This window comes from Haliotis asinina, chromosome 6, assembly GCF_037392515.1.
Source record: "Haliotis asinina isolate JCU_RB_2024 chromosome 6, JCU_Hal_asi_v2, whole genome shotgun sequence".
In the NCBI taxonomy this organism is placed as follows: Eukaryota; Metazoa; Mollusca; class Gastropoda; order Lepetellida; family Haliotidae; genus Haliotis; species Haliotis asinina.
This window is the reverse complement of record NC_090285.1, coordinates 22,569,147-22,590,471: the sequence shown is the minus strand read 5'-3', so window position 1 is coordinate 22,590,471 and position 21,325 is coordinate 22,569,147. Positions and strand designations below refer to the sequence as shown.

The 21,325-nt window shown below is 39.6% G+C and overlaps 1 protein-coding gene across 1 annotated transcript; it reads right to left on the bottom strand.

Moving 5' to 3' along the window:
- Nucleotides 1-633: 633 nt before the first annotated feature.
- On the bottom strand, nt 634-16,094 carry LOC137287153 (organic cation transporter protein-like). Its single transcript, XM_067819317.1, has 11 exons — nt 15,771-16,094; nt 11,817-12,051; nt 11,273-11,376; nt 9,730-9,884; nt 6,905-7,073; nt 6,284-6,511; nt 5,710-5,939; nt 4,881-5,062; nt 4,027-4,178; nt 3,531-3,565; nt 634-3,237 (listed from the first exon to the last, which is right to left on the bottom strand). Exons 1-11 carry the CDS (start codon nt 15,917-15,919, stop codon nt 3,134-3,136), a joined length of 1,743 nt encoding a protein of 580 aa, XP_067675418.1. The 5' UTR covers nt 15,920-16,094; the 3' UTR covers nt 634-3,133.
- Nucleotides 16,095-21,325: the final 5,231 nt, after the last annotated feature.

Genomic DNA, 21,325 nt, shown 5'->3' with positions numbered 1-21,325 from the left:
GTGTAATACTGAAGTGAAAATATTACACTGCAGTATCTTCAACGGGCGAGTAATAAAATGTCCTATTTTCATTAACCTTATCGCATGGATATCCCATCTGATGTGACTGGTTTTCATTGCGGTATTATGGGATGCTTGTTGTATGCCATTGTTGGAATATGGGAATACACGCAGCATTATTTTAGTGACCAGGTGCTGTAGCCCGTGCTACAATGAAACAAGTCATCATATCATAGTCGAGTGTAAGAACACTTCGAGAAACTTTGGAACTTTAACACCAAAATGAACAATCGGATGCCAATACTTCTTTTGGAACAAATATCGATATGATATTACATCTATTCATGTTTCTTCTGCTGGCAAAACAATCACACTAGACACTGAGCCTTAGATAACAATTCATGATGCTTTTGTGTTAATGTCAAGAAATTTAGAGATATCTTTAGCTCGTTTCTGTTGTTGATCTCACGATCTGTATATTGAAAATCGTAGCTTCTTGAACAACAAAAAAGAAAATCAGTAGATACTGTGATAATAATGTTGTAGAGGACGAAAAAAAGACTGACTGAGATAAAAACAAGCCTCTTTTAAAAACATTGTTTGAAATGCGTAAGATACAGGAAAAACAACGACTTTTCGATATAAGACATATATTTGCATAAATCACCCATACACACAATCATATTACTTAAATAGGAATCGTAAAAAATTAGAATGTTTCACCACATTAAGTAACATCCAGGACATACATAGTGTAGTGAAAATGTTTGGTGAAAAGCTGTTGTGTTAAAAACTGTTAACAGTTATCGTGTGTGACGAGACATATTGCATGACTCAGTGACTTTATTGTGTTAGCACTCTTTCTCTCGATTTTTATTTAACCATGACATTTGTTGATATTCAAACACCCACTCAATTAACTGGTCTGAAAACAGAGAAAAAAAATCAATAATGGATCATAAACATAATTGTTATTGTATATAAATACTTCACCGTTTGTTTCTTAGACACCAGGTGGATGACTGACGTAACACAGTAAACATTATGAAAACTGAGTCATAGAGGATCAGCTGATCACAAGCTAGATCAGTTTTACATTTTCAAAGCTATGAAATTGCTACTTTATCTGAACTATTTTGTACATAAATGTGTTTCGCTATTACAGTTACAAAAGCAAAAGTAAGGTTTATTTGCATGTCATCATTCATGTATTCTCTCCTGTTTCCTTCAATGTTACGACGTCACTACATAAATAGACACACAACATGGAATGCACCGTCACACAGAGACAGACACCATCATTGACGACATATAACTGTGTTGTTAAAATGCGCAAATAACAAAACATTAGTGACTTCAGTTACTGGGAAATGGACAAATACACCTTTCAGAACAATACTTCGTATTGTTCCGGGAAGAATATTGACAAAGCTTTCAAAAGTTCGGCAAACAAATGCATTAGGTATCACACATATAGATGTGTCTTTTTCACTGTCGCAGTCACGCTAAGAATGCTGCCTTCAAATACACCTCATAATAAGTGTTCACAAAATATCTTACATTGAAATCAAAATCAATATGTACATAAGAACTTTATTGCAGAGCTAGATCAGACACTAGTGTGTACATGAGTGACTTATGAAGAACAGGGAGTGAGTGAGTGTAGCTTTACGTCGCTTTCAACAATATCCCAGCAATATCCCAGCAGTATCACGGCAGGAGACGTAACGAGCTAACGCTTTAACCACTGGGCTAACACCACCTCCCCGTATTGTTTAAAGAACGTATGAGAGTACTAATGAATGATGTCTCATTCAATAAAAGTAATACTCAGTACTGGAGACTCATGTATCTGTTTGTTAAGCAAATATAGTTTACACTTCCTCAAGCACTTAAGAAGATCCGGGTCACTCCTGTCGTACTAATGGGATCGGGTGGCCACACTCACTGGCTTGGTTGACCAATATCATCGTATCCCAGTTGCGTTGATCGATGATTATAAATAATGTTGATCACTGGATTGTCTGGTCCAGACTTGATTATTTACAGTCATATTGATGGAATATTGCTGATTGCGGCGTCAAGCGACACACAAACAAAAACTCTTCCTAGGGATTATACGTTTTGGACTTCTCTATAAGGTCTAAGATGATAACATCGACAACATACACAAGAAATTATGTTGATGATTCCAACACACGAGTCTGTTGAGGTTATAACAGATGATGTAATCTTTAACCTTAAATTTCATGTACCAGTTAGCATTTAGACGTTTCAAGAGGGCAAGACTATGTGAACATGGTCTATGGGGGCTGCTAGAAATGTCACAGATGGGGACAATAACAGTAAATGAGGAAGTCACATCACGGTATGTAAGTAGGTTATTGCATTTGGAATGGCCAGAAATAGGTTAACAAATAATTCTTAAAAACACATCCATAAACCCAAATAATGCAAGATGGGGCATAATTTCTGAGGATCATTAGCTAACAAAATGACAACACTTTTGTACGGAAGCGTTTCAGGGACATTCTGTGTATTTTTTTCTGGAACTTTCAAGATACTACCTTGAATTTTCAAGTTGCTATTTTGAAATTTCATGATACTAAGTATACAGTTTATGATGCGAAGTTTACATTTCAAGGTACATATAAAGTTGAAATTGTTCAAGTTGATGATCTTGATATTTCAAAATGATATGTTGCAGTTTAAAGTTACGACCGCGATACGTCATGATAATTACTTTGATATTTCAAGAAAAACCGAAAAATACACAGATGGCCCTAAAAGGCGTCCATACTATTGGAATTCATTCATATATGTGTCACGTGCGTTGCCTCGTCACGCAGGTCCGTCCGCCTGATAACTCACAACCATAATTAACACAGACGGATAGCTGGAGAACCTTAAGCTAACCAACTCGAAATGTGCAGGTCTCTCATTAACGTCACATCACGACGTTAATTGTCATAGTACAATATTTCATCAGGAAATATTAGCTGCAATCGAGGAATTCTTCTATGGTTATCACAACCACAAACGATGAAAACGTATCATTTCGAATTACTGTCGATTACTTTAAACTGAATTTGCGATGACAATGGACTGCTAATACACTACATCGACACTAAGGTCAAGCCGTAACCGGAGCTGATGGTTTTCGGTATATAGGCGAATGGTTCTCGTCATAGTCTGTTGTTTCACGTATCGATAGCAATGGCAGACCTCGTTGTTTCTCTGCAGAAAAAAAGTATGTGGAATAAATTGCAAATTGTAACTTTGGTTCTTGATTTTTCGAGATAAATATCATTTTGAACTCCATTTTCTGGTAATACGTAAGTTTATCAATGGTTAATGCATACTCTACGCCATAACAAAACCATACAAATGGTATCACTGTCTCTAGTCTGGCGGCGAGGTTATGTTCATCCAATATTTGTCAAATCCATTTTAGAAAGTCACTTTTTTATATTGTTCCTTTTTTCATGTTTGCAAATTATGTTTGATAAAATAGAACATGTGCTACATACCTTCTTCATGTGTGGGTGCATGGTGGACGGGTTCCCTGTAAATATCAGGCAAAAGTAGGAAAACAGTTAGGTTCTCGTTCGTTTGCATAAATATGTTTTAACACATTTTGTGTTTACCACCTCATTATACAGTAAAATACAGTAAAATAAAGTAACTTTGATTATTGATAAGGAAACCTTTCCATAAAATGTATTCCAATTGAAAAGGAAATCCCAGTGAAGCGGGCAATTTAAAGCAGAGCATCTATTACCAGTAACGGACCGGGTTAGAAAATGTCTTGTGTAATCCATACTTGGTGACTGTATTTGTCGTAGGACGGGGCTAACGGGATCGAGTAGTGTGGCCCCTGACTGGGCAGATACATGGCATCGTATCCAATTTGCTTCGATCGTTGCCCGTGATGTCTTCCACCAGAGTCGAGTATTTACGTAGTGCTATCATGTAATCCGAACATCGCGTGAAACAACAAAGAAACAAAATATATGTTGCGTATACCTGCCGAACTTGATCCCGTCCTCGATGGTCTCCGGAAGGTCCCTGTTGAGTGTTTCCGGCAGGAGGAGAGCCAACAGACCTGCCAGGACGGACAGGCTACCAAACATCAACAGAGGCAGGGCGCGGCCAAAGTCACCGCCAACAAACTTGCCCTGTAAGATTTTAACTATTTATGTAAGAACGATCACCAGCGTGAATATTAACATAATCTGTAGACGACGGCAAGAAAAGTCATCAATTATTATTTTCAAACACATCTCTGGACGTCAAAGTAATATATTCTTGACTTAATTGTGGATAATATTCCTTTACAGCTGAACATAATCTCAAAAGGGCGTAAAACCAGGAATGTCCTCACAGCATATGCAATATCCAACTGCATTAAGCTAAGGAAGGAAGACAACATATGAATGACTTCTTTTGGAGGCATTTTGCATTTGGGTCAGTGAGGAAGGATGGATAATAGCTTAGTTTCCGTCATGGGTTGGTACATCTTACAGAACTGAATGAACCGTTATTGCAAACAATAAATTAAAAAATCCATCGCGTCACTAACAAAAAGAATAATTTCAAAAGTCTCGGACCGATTTCAGGAATATCATCAGTACATTTTCAACGATTGTTCATATTTTTCCTTGACCCTTATTAAACAGCTATAGGATGTTGCAAATTCTAATTTCGATTGCATGTTGGAGATTCTCATTTCGATTTACATATACACTTATTTAGGAAATATCACAGCAGTAACCGAATTTGTCCAAACACCCCCGGACCAATATTTCAAGAAGATTAAAATTCAGCAAGATTTCATACAAGCTGGTGAACTTATCAAGGGGAGCTGAAGGAATGCGTACCCAGTCTACGATATAAGGGGCTATCATGCCCCCAACACGGGCCCAGGAGGAACTGGCCCCAGTAGCGGAATGCCGGATGACAGTAGGAAACAGTTCTGACGAGAAGACATAGATGATGGCAAAACCTGCTGCTGCCCCCAGCTTCCCTATCATGGCGAGTAGAACCGTTATCCACTGTAATGCTGAAGTACAAAGAATATTGTGTAAATTACTGAAAAGACATTCTAGGATAATGAATAATATATTCATATTTGACAGTGAGGGGGACGTTTACGGCAGGTGTTGCAGAACAGAGCCCAGATATTCAGCCTATTACCATTATCAAAGACGAAGTCATTTCGCCAGTGTCATTAATTTGTCAAATACATATTTATGAGAAATAAGATTGGTCTACGAGGTTCAAGAAACAGTTTTCCGTGTGTCATATTCAAGATGATTACGTATCTAGCAAGATTATCATATCCAATTAATATATTCTTGGCCTACTTTGGATAACATTCCTTTACAGCTGAACATTATGGTGACGAATAGGTATTGTTCCTAATTTGGGAAACACAATTTTATGTCGAAACATAACTTCTTTGAGAAGTTGGAGTAGTTTGGAATGATAACAGTTTATGGAAGAGCAACGTCTTTACTACGGTGACGGCGACCTTTCTGTGCAGGTTCCAACACCGTTATGAAGCAACTCATCTGCTTGTAATAAAGAAATAGTTCATTCTACATCGTTACCCTTCCCTCTGTAAAAACATACTGAAAGAACAAGACTTCGTGGACAAATGGCATAAACTTATTTTGCCAGAAGACGTGGTACAGTATGGTTTCTTACACTGGTCAGCATACAGTATAGTGAAGATGGTTAGGATACAGGACCCGCCTCCTATGATCATCATCGCACAGTGTATGAACTTCCTTCCTAATCTGTTGACCAGTAGTATTGAGAGAGCATAAGCCGGGAACTCCACCAGCCCCACCAGCAGGAAGTTGAGGTGGAGGCTGCCAGCTCCAAGGTTGTCCGAGTTGAGGGACAGGCCATAGTACACCATACTGACTACTAACCTAAATGTAATTTTCATACATAGTAAATGGGATTTGTGAATACCTACATAGTGAAACGAAATGCACAGAACAGGTAAACTGTTATGTTTTTTTAATTTCCTGTCAAAAATTATGTATCGTTATTTAGATCTCAGGTTAGTCTCCAGAATAGTCTTTTGGTTCAATAAAATGACGTATGGAATGAATGATGAACAAAATGTCATCAATAGGGGAAACATGTTTTACCTTTACAGAATGTGCTTTTGAAAACGTCTTATTCCTGTTTGTCGAAAACAGAGAAGTTGAAGAGATACAAATTAACATTTTGGATGTGAAACAAAACCGCTGGTTTCAGACGCACGTACCAGTTGAAAAATATAATGAGAGTCCGTATACACATGACTGGATGTGTGAAGAGATGAAAAAAGTTCCCCTTCGGCTTGTCATCATCTGTTTCAATCTCTGGCGTCTGGTTATCGAACAGTTTGTCGGGTAACGTGACTTTGTTCACGTCTGCTGCGCGGCGTATGATCACTTCCGCCTCCTGATCCCGGAACTCGTTCAGCAGCCATCTTGGAGATTCTGGAATGACCCTATCAAGAACGTGTGCTCCTTAGATTATGCAGAATAAACAAACCTAAAAAGTTATACGGCTTTGTTGTTCAAAAGATTCAAACTGAGGCACTTCTGTACACATGCACAACAGGGGTTAGCACTATTGTACATAATACTTTAGATACTATGCATTCAGATATGGAAGGGGGAGGCATCAATTTTGTACATGGTATACATACACTCATATACTTTGAAACTCTGCACATACATTGGAGGAGGGGACCGGTGTGATGGGTGATGATAATTTTTATGGAGTTGTATATACGGCTCTTTTCGGACATATAGATGAGGTTCATTTCATTCTTTCCAAAGGTATATTCCCAGTTAGCTGCGTATGGACACCCATCAACTACACCATATTCAGCACTGACCACCAGTATACGAGGAAGATGCCGACAGGGACGGCCATGGCTAACTCCAGGGTGTGCCAGTCTCGGATGAAGTAGGCAGCTCCAGATAAGATCGTCATACCGATAGCAAAGAACACCTGCACCATCACTCCAGTCCACACACGTTTAGAGGGCCCCACTATCTCCAGCGCTAGTGTGAAGGGAAACAGATCTCACTGAATAATTCAAATAATTTTCAAAGTAATGATCATTTAATTCACAATGATACTTGAAATTTCAAATTCTTTCCTTGAAATTGCAGCTTATGATCTCGAAATTTCAAAATACGGAATATATTTAATTGTGTACATATTTTGTTAGTTTATTACATTAACTTGAGATTACAGGTAACAATACAACTTATTACATTAATATATAAAAAGATGTCGCTAAAAGGTTTCCGTATATAACTATTGATTTTTTACCATTATCTATGCTTTTTTAAAATAACAAAACCAGGATGTCTATCTGCCACATCTGTACTGAGAATACGATTATCCTAATCAACTGCCTGTTGCCTTAAATTGCCTTAGGTTCAGTTAGTCACATAAACAGGAAACGCTGAGAATATTCTAAATTATGCCAGATACTTGAATGAAAGGATGTGTCACCGACATCCTTGTACAACGGTCGGCTGGGTAGCCTAATGGTTAAAGCGTTCGCTTGTCACGCCGAAGACTCGTTTCGATTCCCCGCATGGGTACAATGTGTGAAGCTAATTCCCGGTGTCCACTGCTGTGATATTGCTGACAGATTGCTAAAACGTCGTAAAACTATACTCACTCACTCACTCACTGTAGACAGTTGACTTAGTCTTTAACTCTATAATGATTAGGTACATGGCAACCATCAAATGTTCGGTGTCGATGAGATGGTTAATTCATGAAACTGAAGGGTTGTATTAGAACGTTTTGCTTTCATGTAATGACAACCTGACAATCTTCCAACACACACGTGATTGTACACACCGCCGTGGGCGTAGTTGTGACAACTGAATTAATTTGTGTTGTCATATTCACTAGATCATCAGTATAGGAAGTCAAATTTCAAACAAAATCTGATATGGCATAACAAGCATGTGGCCCGCTTATGTGTCACAGTAAACATCACGCCATGAGGTTCGGACAGCGAGTGAGTGATTTTAGTTTTACACCGCACTCAACAATATTCCAGCTATACGTCGACGGTCTGTAAACAATCGAGCCTGGACCAATCCAGTGATCAATAGCATGAACGTCGCACTAATCAACTGGGAACCGATGACATGTGTCAACAAAGTCAGCGATCCTGACAACCCGATCCCGTTAGTCGCCTGTTACAACATGCATCGGTTTTGAAGATCAATTCTAATCCGGATCTTCAAGGCTGATATTCATACAGTTCAACAGCACTGCGATATTGACTAAAGCGACATAAACCGAACTCACAAACTACTAGCATTACTACCAGAATTTGTGCTATTTCCAGCTCAACCTTGGTGGATTGTTTAATCATTTGACCTCGACCTTGGCATTGAGAAGCCATTGTTCTTGCCGCTGGTGAATGTCTAACACATGTTCTGTGCTCGTTGACCGGATTTCCAAAGCTAGTACTGTTTAATGCGTTTTTCGCTAGGCCCAAGACATTGTCAACGTGATCATATACGGTCGGTGCGTCGACTGTGGATCGGCTCATGGATAGGATGACTGGAGAACTAGTTCATGATTTTGCGGAAGACAAATGAATACGTTCATGAAGACGAAGGCATAGATTAATTGTTCAAACTTCTTTAGTTGGTTTCACAAGACATGACAAACATGAATTACATGAATGAGGTGAACGGACTTCCAGCTCAACCTCATGGCCTTTCCTGCGAGCGGCATAATCCTGCTCGCAGTTGTCCCTACAAAGACAGTCGGAATGCCGGTCCCCACACTCACATCTCACATAGATGTGAGCATCCATCCATCCATCCATACATACATACATACATACATACATACATACATACATACATACATACATACATACATACATACATACATACATACATACATACATACATACATACATACATACATACATACATACATACATACATACATACAGTTTTCGTCAACAATGGACAGGCAAAGATTCAACACTGGACAGAGAGAAAAACAATAGCACTTCCTTGTACAGCTTGTGTGGTGATCGACACGGCCAAGGGGGGTGACCAATAAAGGCCATAAATGTCATATGCAATAATTAGTGGAAGTGACAAAGAGGAACAAGGTAGCCGACAAGACAATGTACGCTGTGGTAGTGATAAAAATTAAGAATGCAGATTAAATAACAACAAATGGTTATCATATGGCCTGGCTACATAGTTTTGGGGGTTTTTTTTAGAAATATTTGGATGATGGCTGCCCTGAATTTGACACTATTACAACTTTAAAGTATTGCATCTTTTATTCGATTTGATACAAGGTAGAACATGTCATCATGCACAATATGGCACACGTCATGTCATGATTCCAGGTAATGCACCGGTGAAGATCCGGGTTGGAATAGTTCTTCAGCGCTAACATGAGAGGCGACTGACGGATATGGTGGTCCGACTCGCTGTGTAGTCCAGACTCAATTATTTATAGACCGCCACCATATACCTATACTTTAATTATATACGGCGTCAAAACAACAAATAATGACATGCCCAATTTGTACAGCTGATACGTTGCTGTTTGCAGCGGCGTTGAACAATTAATACATAAACATGTCAAAAAGTGGTAAGCGCACGAACATAAATGCCGGACGTGTAAGAGAGGGATGTCGTTATCATGGCTTACCTATGACGAAGCACGTGGTGAAGACCCCTGCTGTAGAAGTTGCGTTGATGAAGCGGATGATGACGAACATGATGAAGTTGCTGGACCAGTTGAGGATAATTCCGCCAATGGTGAGGGAAATGATACAAAGATAAAGAGCTTTCTTCCTTCCGATCCTGCAAGAACATCGTGAACGAGTGAAGGAGGGAGGTGCGACTTTTCGCCACAATTTGAAATATCCCGCCAGGGAACTCTAGAAATGGGCTTGACACTTTTACCACATGTGGGGAATCGAACCCGGAACGTACAACGCTATAACTACTGGGCTATATGGGGCGGTGGGGTAGCCGAGTATTGCCTGGTCAAACCCGGGTTTCATTGTGTATAGCCCATTCCTGGTGTGTCCCGTCTCAATATAGCTGGAATATTGTTAAAAGCTAAGAACTAAACTCACTCACTCACAAACTGATAATATGTCAGATGCAGACTACCGCATGTCAGTTGACGATGCTGACATGTAGCAATGTTGGCACAATACACGTCAGGGAATTACACAAATGGATAAAGTAAGTGAATATGCTTACCACATAGTTTTCGGCAAGTCATAGCGGCAACGAAGGATTGTGTTTCTTGTTTACAGAAATATATCCTTGTCCTTGGTTCTTACCAAAACAAATCAGAGTGGCCTTACCCCATATTCACTCACGGGCCATGTTTACTGTTGTGTCGTCCATGTGCTTGTGGTGTGTACATTTGTTGTACTATTTACCATTACTATTGTCAGTTATTGTTCTTGTCGTGTGTACTATTGTCTTACTCTTCACCTTACCATGTTCCTATTGTGGTTGACGTGGCTATTATTGAGCGCTAGTGTTTACAACCATGCTGGTCAGATATACAGTGGAGCTATACATGATAAATTGTGTGTTAATTCTTTTTATTCAAATCACCGGCCGTTGGAAAGCCTAGTGGTTAAAGCGTTCGCTCGTCTCGCAGAAGACCCGGGTTCGATTTCAAATAGGGATAAGATGTTGGGAGCCCATTTCTGGTCTCGTCCGCCCTGATAGTGCTGGAATATTGCTAACAGCGGCGTAAAAGCATACTCACTCACTCACACTCACTCAAATCTCTGCATTCGAGTACTTATATCTGTGTAAGAAGGGCGAACAAAATTGTTACTCACCCTCACTTTTGTGAGCGTTCGTTACACGATTTCATTTGCTTTTGGTGTTTAATTTTGTGTGCTTATGTCTGGTCAGATACAGTTGTGCTGGTCATGTCTACTACAATGCGTTTGTGCCTACTATTATTCTGATCAGCTATAGCGTTGTGATTTGTAACTACACGCGCTATCACTTGATGTGGTAGGGTGGCCTAATGGTTAAAGCATTCGCTCGTCACACCTAAGACTCTGGTTCGATGTCAAACATACGTAGAATGCGTAAAGGTCATTTCTGATGTCCCTTGCCGGGACATGTCTGGAATATTGATAAAAGCGGCGTAAACGTACACTCACTCACTCACTCACTCACTCACTCACTCAGTTCTCTTGACCTACGCTTACTTGTCCCCCAGGGCCCCAGCTGCAAATGCTCCAAAGAAATATCCTCCCATGAAGATCATCTGGGAATGTGTGGCAAGGATGGCGTCGTCACACACGAAGTTGAGCTGAAAGAAAAATACATAAACATATTGACGTCTTTTGTTTTGATTATTTGTTGTTTAATGCCAAGCTCATAAATATGCCAGCTGTGTGGACGGAGCTTTTCGACATTCAAACCCGGAGATTGATAGTATGAACACCAGTCCACACCGTCGGGGTACTATGACATGCATTTGCCCAAGAGATCGATCTGTTCCCAAGGAATGAATATCGGATACGGGGGTTCATTTTGAAGTTTGTGAATATCGAAAACAAAACTGAACGTCAGTGGATTGTTAATATCGGATACAGGATTCATTTTTAACAGATTATTTGGCCAAATTCTTTATTCTATTGTATATAATTCCATAAATATTTGAACAGTGCTGTATTTATTTGTTTGGGGGTTTCTTGAAACGTTTCAACAAATAATACGCAGACGTGTCCCACGAAAGTTATTGGTCACCTCCGTTGAGACAGTGGATTCGAACACAGACTTGTCGTAAACCCACTTCTGACAGCCGACAACTGTACGGTTGGCGACTTCACTTGTGCCGTTGCCAGGGTCGTGGTAAATGTGACAGCGGTCAAGCTGCATTTTACCGTCCCGTGTGACGTAAGGGATGGTAGCGTTGATAAAATGAGCGTGGCTGTCAGACTGTACATCGTAGGTGTCGTTGTCGTAGCCGGGGATGGCGCACCTGTACAACAAAAAGAAGGTGATGCATCATAAACGTACAGAGCTATCCTCTGTCGCAGCTTCAAACCAACAGGTCACCTTTTGGGGTGAATTACGCGAAAGGGATTGCGGTCATTTGCCAGAGGGTCAGACCTGGGTGTCATTCATTTTGTCCACAGAATATAGGTTGGGGGCAGCTGTTTCGTAGAGATATTTTACATTATTAATACATATATTGGGGGGTGGGGTGGGGGGCGCTATTCAGAAAAAATATATAAATCCTCATCGCCCCCTAGTGATAAATTATGAACGGTCCCTTAGTTGTCTTTTCTTAGCAAGCATGGGTTGCTGAAGGCCAATTCTAACTATCCCAGAGTAGTGTGCATTTGTGTATTTATTTTTTTTGCTCTTGTTAGTGGTAGTGGTGATGTGTGTGTTTGCTGTTAGCGATGGTGGGCTTGCGTGAGTGCGTACGAGCGTGTGCGCATGTGCGCGCGCGTATGTGTAGGAGGCACGGTACAGCAAAGTGTATTTACTCTCAGATAATTTTCCCAAATTATTTAGTCAATACTTGTTTATAACAGTCTTAGCAATATTGTTCTTTCGTGCATTTCTTGTATTACACATTCGGCGTTGTTTTTGACAATGCAGTTACTTCCCCTTAAATACTGAACGTGATACACAATGTTTTTTTCCACCAGGCGCAGTACCATTGTCAGGCCGTGAACCTGCACGTGAGCACCGTCTGCCACACAATATACCGTCCTTAAAGGAAAAATAACGTTCTAAAAACAATATAAGACGAACACGTAACACATGCTCCGAAAATGGTTTTCACTGACTGTTGTACAAACAGCACACATGACGCCCTCTCCCTCATCCCCCATCGCTAATCCCGACTTGGAAAAAAACAACCTACAAATAGAACACACGATGCCAGGATTGCACTGAAGTAAGGAAGAAGATACAACACACGTTTACGCATTCCACTCAAACAAATGAACAAACAAACAAGTAAATAAGTCTCAAATATAAAGTTTAACATATTTTTTTCACCTTTTCAGCTACACTTTATGGATTCATGATGAAGTCCAGCTTTTAAAAAAACTAGGATTTCTATGAAATAAGTATCCATTGATATTGTAAGGAGTACTTTAAAAATGAAAGTGCTTATAAAAGTTTAGGTTAGTACTTGAACAAAGCTAAAACAGGTAAGTGCGATATTTTTGATAAACACGTGTGTGAAGAATACATCATGGCTTGTTTGCTGACCTTAAACAACAAACTCTGTTCTATCTGGAGCTTTAAAAAAGCTCCCTGAATTAGGTCTAACTTCCCGAAACGTCTACTTCCCACAGCACTAATGTCAAATGACACAGTTCACTTTAGGTACACTTTAAGTACAATGTCACTGCTTGCTAATAGTAATATTGTATTTTTGTCATAGCATGTCTACATATGGGTGGCGAAATGAGTGTTTTAATTCTTCAAACGTTTTATTTAGCCTTGTTGCAGTTTTATCCTTGCGGGCGTTGGGCAGACTAGTGGTTAAAGCGTTCGCTCGCCCGAGGCCCAGGGTTTGATTCCCCACATGGGCACTTTTGAGTGAAGCCCATTCCTGGTGTCCTGATATTGCTGGAAAATTGCTAAAGGCGGCATAAAACCCCACTCACACACTCACTCACTCACTCTATCTCCGCAGTGGGTTAATATTCTATGGCCTCATTTGCCTCTATGAACTCTGAAGTTTGAACCCCAACAAGATGATCAAGTGACATTCCTTTACATATATTTGTACACTTTTTCGAATGATTCGTTATAACAGGCTTTCAATTTGGTGGGATTCTAACTATGGGACCTGTTTGGATAGTGCGAATCAGAAATTTCAAAACCTCAAGAGCCAACTCTAACTACAATGTGGCATTCCCTTGTACTAGTGAACAAATGTTGGGATTTCGATTCCTGGCTAAAAGATGTCTGTAATGTTTTGTACATGACAACAACGTTTAACAAAATTAACACTACTCTCCCAGTAATCTGGTTCACCGACTGGCCCACTCAGGTGTACACTGGTATATCCACTACAGACCAACATGAAATCGGACATTTTTACTGTGCGTTGTCAAGATTACATTATACAGATCTAGGTTGTCCGGAGATAAGGGGTTGACATATTTTGATATAGGACTTAAGTTAATGGAAAGTTACTGCCTGAAGTGACCAACAGTCACACACAAAACACATGACTGCTCGACTTCGACGAAAATTGCAGGCATTTTGCTATGAATCACAATCCGGCGGAGATACCAGGTGATCGTGGGAAGGTGTATTTTTCAAAAGCATGCCATCTGTCACAGAAACATGCAAAGAAAAAGCAAGAGTTCACTCACAAAGAGGGGACATATCTTTTAACAGGGACACTTGGATCAGATAATACTGATACGTCAAAATTGGAAATTGTTCTTAATAAGTCTTGATCAAAAGTTGTTATGCAAGTGTCGTGTCAGGTGATCGCGAAAAGGCATTTGCTTATGGTGTATTTGTTTGCCGTTAAAAGTAGCAATCAGAAATAAACAGTTGTGTGACAGGCTCTGCAAATACGTCATTTCTTACCAGTCATTGCCAACAATTGGGAAACGATGGCCACCTAAACACGCTGGTCACACTTACCGAAGTTAACGTAATACATCCAATATAAGTATTCAGGGCGAAACGGGTTTTGTAAAAAGGCAATGACATGCGATTCCCGTATGTTTTTTTTTACACACTGGAGCCCATTTTAAAAACAGAAGATATCGCAGCGCTACGGTTGTCGTAAGTCTAGGTTAAAGTATGGGAGTTACGATCACTTCAGCGACACGATCGCTTTGTGAAGCGGGGCCAAGATTTTCGAATCTGACCTAGATTTTCGAATCTGTCTTAGCGCTAAGACAGTCGTAAGTTAATGTTAATGTATGGCACTAGTCGTAAGTTAATGTTAATGTATGGCACTAGTCGTAAGTTAATGTTAATGTATGGCACTTATGACTATCTCAGCACTATCGGGGCGATATCCTACCAACCTTTATCTTAACAGGTCTAGATGAAACGAAGCTCTTATTAATGAACGTTTGTGTGAGTAAAATATACATCGTTCAGAAAAAAAGTCACCACGAAGATATGGTACCGATATTCTTGCATCAGGCACAATAAAAATAAATATGAGGAAAGATTGAACTGGTGCTGTCAGTGTTCGGTATCGGCTTTCTAAGTAGCACAGGTATGAATGGACGAAACCGTTATCCAGTTGAAATGCAGTTTGGTCCTGTTATGAAAACAAGCCCGAACTAGTTTGAATAAAAAATATACGTAATGATCAAGTCGATGTAATGAAATCCCTTTGTCTTCTATATCGAAATATTACTGTTTGCAAAGTGCAAGGAACACACTTGAAATGCTAAAGACTAAATGCAACAAAGAGCAGTGTTGTAGCATGAATCGTATTATTTTACTAGACGCCATTTCTGTCCAATTTGTATGTCTTCAATACCCTTGACCGAATAAAATCAAAACATGTTTCCTTCTTGAGAGCATTTAAATGTTGTTGAGAGCACTTAATGTTAATGCACTCATAATGGTCAATGTACCTTAAAATGCCTCTCAGAGGTCTGCAATTGATGACACAAAACTGAACTGTCCATACGCATTCAAAAGCAAAAGTTTCAATGTCCGATCGTTAACGTTTTCTGCAGGTTCACTCACCTATGGTTTGGGATGTTGAGGAGGAAGACGCTGATCATCATCCTGATGCCATGGGCGATGCCAGGAAGACACAAGACAAAGACCATCCATTTCTGGTAAGGTCCGAACTCCCCCAGGTGCCGCAGAACATCATCAAAGGTGAGTCTCATCTTTTATGTAATAACTGTGTCCTAGACGTCTCTCAATATAGCAGGTCGTTTTAAATGTTGATAAGATAGTCGCTTGTGCCGGCCATGCACTGTCATTGGTCTTGGCTTGAAGGTGTCACTTTTGGCGTCCCTGGCTCGTTCCACTTTGGTAACGTTGAGACGTAATTTGTATCCTGTCAGTTATCTGTAGCGACTTGCCCTCTGTGGGAAACAAATGTTGATAGCATTATCACGTATTTGTCTGGTGTGTGTTCGTGCGTGTTTGTGTGTGTGACTCTGCAGTGCATGTGTGTATGTCAGGTTGTGCGAGTGCCAATGTGTGTGTGCGCGCGCACATGCGTGTTTGTGATGCGAGAGTGTGCCTGTTGGTGAAGTGTTCATGCGTATTTGTGGTGTAGTGGGTGTGCGTGTTTGTGGCGTGTATGTGTACCAGAAGATTGTATGCTGATGTTAACATCGATGGGACATACGGAACAATGAATACTTGTAATATTGTTTATGTATCAATATGAAAATGATAAGCTGACAGCTTGTAGAATCTCAGAGGTGTAATCAGATAACAAACCGATAGATATTGAACTTTGCCCTGGAATTGTCAGAGAGCTCCATAAAGAACAAACCGCTCCATTCAAAGAAACAGTTGATAATATTGTCGCCGTCTACCTAGGGAAGTGAGATATTGGAAAGTTAAAGCCTCCAAAGATTGTTTGATATATAACCAGTGGCAATTAAAAAATCTCTCAAAATATACAGTATATCATGGTGATTATCAACATATATCCGCTCCTATATGTTCAAGATCTAGAATTATACAGTTTCACTGATGGACAAAACAAGTCACATCACTGAAATGAAACCATTCCAAGTATGAAATTAAGAATCGCCTATGAACTTCCTAACAATTTATTATGTTAATTTATTTTTCTGTGCTCATACTCGAAGCATTTGCACTGAAATTAGTATAAAATTCTATATTTTGATTAGTAAGTCAAGATTTATTTTAGTCAACATTTTAAGCGCCACTCGTGGCAAGTCAGATAGTTCTTCGCTTCCATTCCCCGTACCAGGTTCCGGTTCAACGGGGTGACGGAAAAAGAATAAGCAAAAATTTAAAAGAAATACCATATTGCTTAATTTTATCATAAAACTGTTGTGTTTATTATTCTTATCTGTCATCGTTATTGTTTGATTTTTCGTAACATTTATTAACAAAAACAAAACAAACAAAAAAAAACAACCAAAAAAACCCACTTCTGGCGTAATGGGCGAATGGCGCAGAGGAGGTAACCCCGTAAGTATTCCATATGGCGGACACGTCCACGTATACTTAGATTTAACTCTCCTGTTCCTTCACTCCGTTGATTCGGAAGCTGGCATTGGGCATGGAAGCGAAGAACGATCTGATATACCACGAGTGGCGATTAAAATGTTGAATAAAATATATTTCACGTGAGTAATAATATTATTGTTAAGTATGGGGTTGGAAATCTGACAGCAAATCCCAGCGAGGAAATGGGCGTGTACCTTTGATGGTGGAGATATTGTATTTTGACATGTGAAATAATTTTCGACCCGAAACGAGGGAAGTACTTTGCCAACCTTTGCTCGCTTCACTCCCATATAAGAAGACTGGTCATTTTCAACCCTGTTGCGCTACAGTTTGCCTGTGGCCAAGTACTGTAGTTGTATGCGCAAGACTGACTTTTCTTGACAAGACAAATACTTTAATTCCATCTTTTATATTGTGTGGAAAGTTTTCATCACTATGTTCACACCAAAAACAGGGAGATAAGAAAGGAAAGCCATATTTAGAAATACTGCAGTCTTTGTCCATGTGATCAAAAGACTTAAGGCAAGGACACCAAGACAATGGACACTTACTCGGAAGGGAGTGTAGAACATTACGAGTTGTGTCGTTGTGTTGATATGTGTGTGCGTTGATGTGTGTGTTGATGTGTGTGTATGTTGATGTGTTTATGTGTGTGTGTGGAGGTGTGTGTGTGGAGGTGTGTGGAGGTGTGTGGATGTGTGTGTGTGTGTGTGTGTGTGTGTGTGTGTGCTTGCTTAGTTAGACCACTCTGTCCACGGGTGTAGAACATTACGAGTTGTGTCGTTGTGTTGATATGTGTGTGCGTTGATGTGTGTGTTGATGTGTGTGTATGTTGATGTGTTTATGTGTGTGTGTGGATGTGTGTGTGTGTGGAGGTGTGTGGATGTGTGTGTGTGTTGATGTGTGTGTCTGTCCACGGGTGGATAATGATAATATCATACTAGATAGTTCATAATGAAATCGATCGACTCAGCTGAGACTTGGAGACAGCCAATAACAGGGGAAAGTGAGTTACTTCTTGGCGTAAAAGGGAACATAGAGGAACACATCCTATTTTCATTGCTGGACAAATTCTTCAAAATACGAAAGTGTGATATCAAAGAATTTACCTGTCACAAAGAATGGCGAAAGTCAACCACACGGCGTTCGGACACTACCTCAGTTCATTTGGTCCTGACACGAAGGGCAATTGCTACTGAGACATGTATTTGTACAGAGAGTACCCATTGTGTGCACGTTGAGCACCTGGCATATGTCATGTTTCTTTTGTGTGGTGTTTTTATTTAATGTATATTTTGTGTTTTTGTTTCTTTTGTTTGTATGACACGAAATGAATTCTTAATTCAGTGTAACGTTATATGTTGAATTAATGTATATGATTTCTTGCACAACAGAAAAGTGGAATATAAAACAAAGCCCCTTATTCTTATACTGGATTAGGCTGAATATATTTGTTTTATACCTTAGCTACAACTTCAAATCTCCTTATTCTATATGATGAATTCAACTCTCGACTTTTTTGTTCTTTTTAGAATTGATTCTGTCTGGAGAACAGAACACAATATATTTTCCTTAATGTCTCAAAACTATCGAATCAAGGGCCTTTAATGTGCTATTAAATAACCACGTTAGATAAGATACACTGGAGTTGGGGGGAGAAATCGAAACAGCATTTCTTTTGTATTTTTTGTTGTCATAACATTTTTGTACTCTCATACATTTTGTTTATTGTACACTCAAAATACTGACAGCTACAGCTCTCTTACAAGATATAGTTTCAGAGTTCAGATATATGTCAATAACATTTGGTTTATCTCAGCATCTTTTGTTAAACGTTCTTCACAAAGTTCGTCATAAAATATCCAAGAAGGATGTCAACCCTAGCGATGTACATGTCACAAGCTACTGTAATCTAAAGTTAATGCCGGTCACCATGGATTTGCTTCTGTTTGGAGTCAGTTCATGAGATCGTACAACACGTTGACAGTTTTATCACAGGCTTGAGTAGTTTATATTTGGCCCCGTGTATAAACGAGCGCTGGAGTGCCCGCAAGATATCACATGTACTCGTGGATTGTACAATGGTACGTCCTATTTATATACGCTTTCTCTGCAGATTCCAAACCCATAATTTCCTGTCATGTGTGATGTTGTAGCAGATGCGTGAACTGTAAGCAGACGCCAGGAAAGACTACAAGCATGTACCAGATGACCTTGTTCTGTGGATAATTTATTAATACATTTAAATATAATGTTTCAAAGATGAAATAAAAAATATAATAATATCATCAGATTTCAATTCCTTGTCGAAATGCCTGCGCTTTCACTTCTAATAGTAAATGCACTAAACTGGCGACCTTATCTTGTAACGCTTCTTCCATCAATCAAACGAAGAACTCTTACTTTACTTAACATTATACTTGGCTTGTTGGAGAACATTTGTTTTTACTCCTATTTACAAGACGAACACATGTAGCGCCCTATTTCCCCTGATGTTGCCCCACACCTTCCGAGAGACGCTGAAACTGGTTTGGGCGCGTATTGCATAAACCATATTTTAGCTACAGGGAGATATTGGTCTCTCTTACTTTTGGTGTTTAACGATTGTTTTTCATGACGTCATAATTGGTTTTCATATATGTTCCACAACCTTGAACAGATGTGTTCTGTATTCATTATTTTTTATTGATATACAACCTGTAATATCAAGATATAAATATAACAACATACATTCAATTATTACATCACACATTTTGTATGTTCTATTTCAGATACACATTTCATATTAAGTAGAGCTAGCTAGTTTGGCTTGTCTTGGTTTTGATACATTTCAAAGCAGATATATGATAGCGAATCACTAGCAAATAATCTCTTCTACTCACCACCTTAAGAGTCATGGTCACTGATACCGCCAGGGGTCGCTGTATATCACCGGAAGGTAGGCTGACCAGGTTCCGTGCGTGGAACACGTGTTTTTGTTTAGGACTTTTACAGCTCTATTGTAACACGGCGCAGTACTACAGTCAATGTAGGTTACAGCGCATATTTCCGACACAGAGGGGATATATTTACGAGCCTGGTTGTACAACGATAGCACTCCTTGCCTGCTCCCGGGAGACAGATAGCAAATCTGTCATGACACCTCCGGGATAACATTGTATAATAAACGTGTGTCTGTTCGTTGTTCTCTGCCGGGGTCTGTGGGGTTTAGCACCTGACGGTGCCTTCCAAGTATGGAATGGTTTCATTATCATGTTTGTTTTGCATCTTTCTTGGTTAACGCATCCCTTAGCAATATTCCAGGTGTACAGCGGAGGTCTGTGACCTGGACCTGATAATCAAGTGATAATGAATAATGAGAACCAATTTACGCAAATGAGAAACGATCACATCGCTCAGGAAGTCTGACCACCTGATCCGGTAAGTCGCACCCAACGATACGCCTGGGTAGCTGAACATCAGGGGCGGTATTCACAAAGCTTCTGAGAATTTTCTTAGTTTTTCACTTACTTACTTCACTAATTCTTAAGTTTAAGAAAAATTCTTAGTTTCTCTTATAACCCAAACTAAGAAAAATGTCATAGTTAAAAACGTTCTTTCAACTTCAACTTTCTGAGAAGAAATCATACTTTTAGCTTGATATGTACCAGTATTAACGGTGCCCGAATGACGTTTCGTTTCCATGAATAACTAAGAACTTTGTTAACTAGTGTCCTCATGATGTTTCGTACAGGTAAGAACTAAACTAAGAACAAAATGACTTTAGTAAGTGTTTTCTTACAAGTTAAGAACATCGATATGGAAATTTAGAATTCTTTTCTTAAGAAAATTCTTAGAATCTTTATGAATACCGCCCCTCTTCTTACCCGGATATATCCAACAGCAGCAGCAGCAGCACTAGTGGTACTTTACTATCGACAAATGTATAGGCATCACAGAGAGTTGTACCATGATGTACTCAGAAAGACTGGTGTAGAGACTCTCTCTCTCTCTCTCTCTCTCTCTCTCTCTCTCTATCTATCCATCCATCAATCTAAAGCACACTCACAAGGAGAGAGAGACAGAGAGAGAGAGAG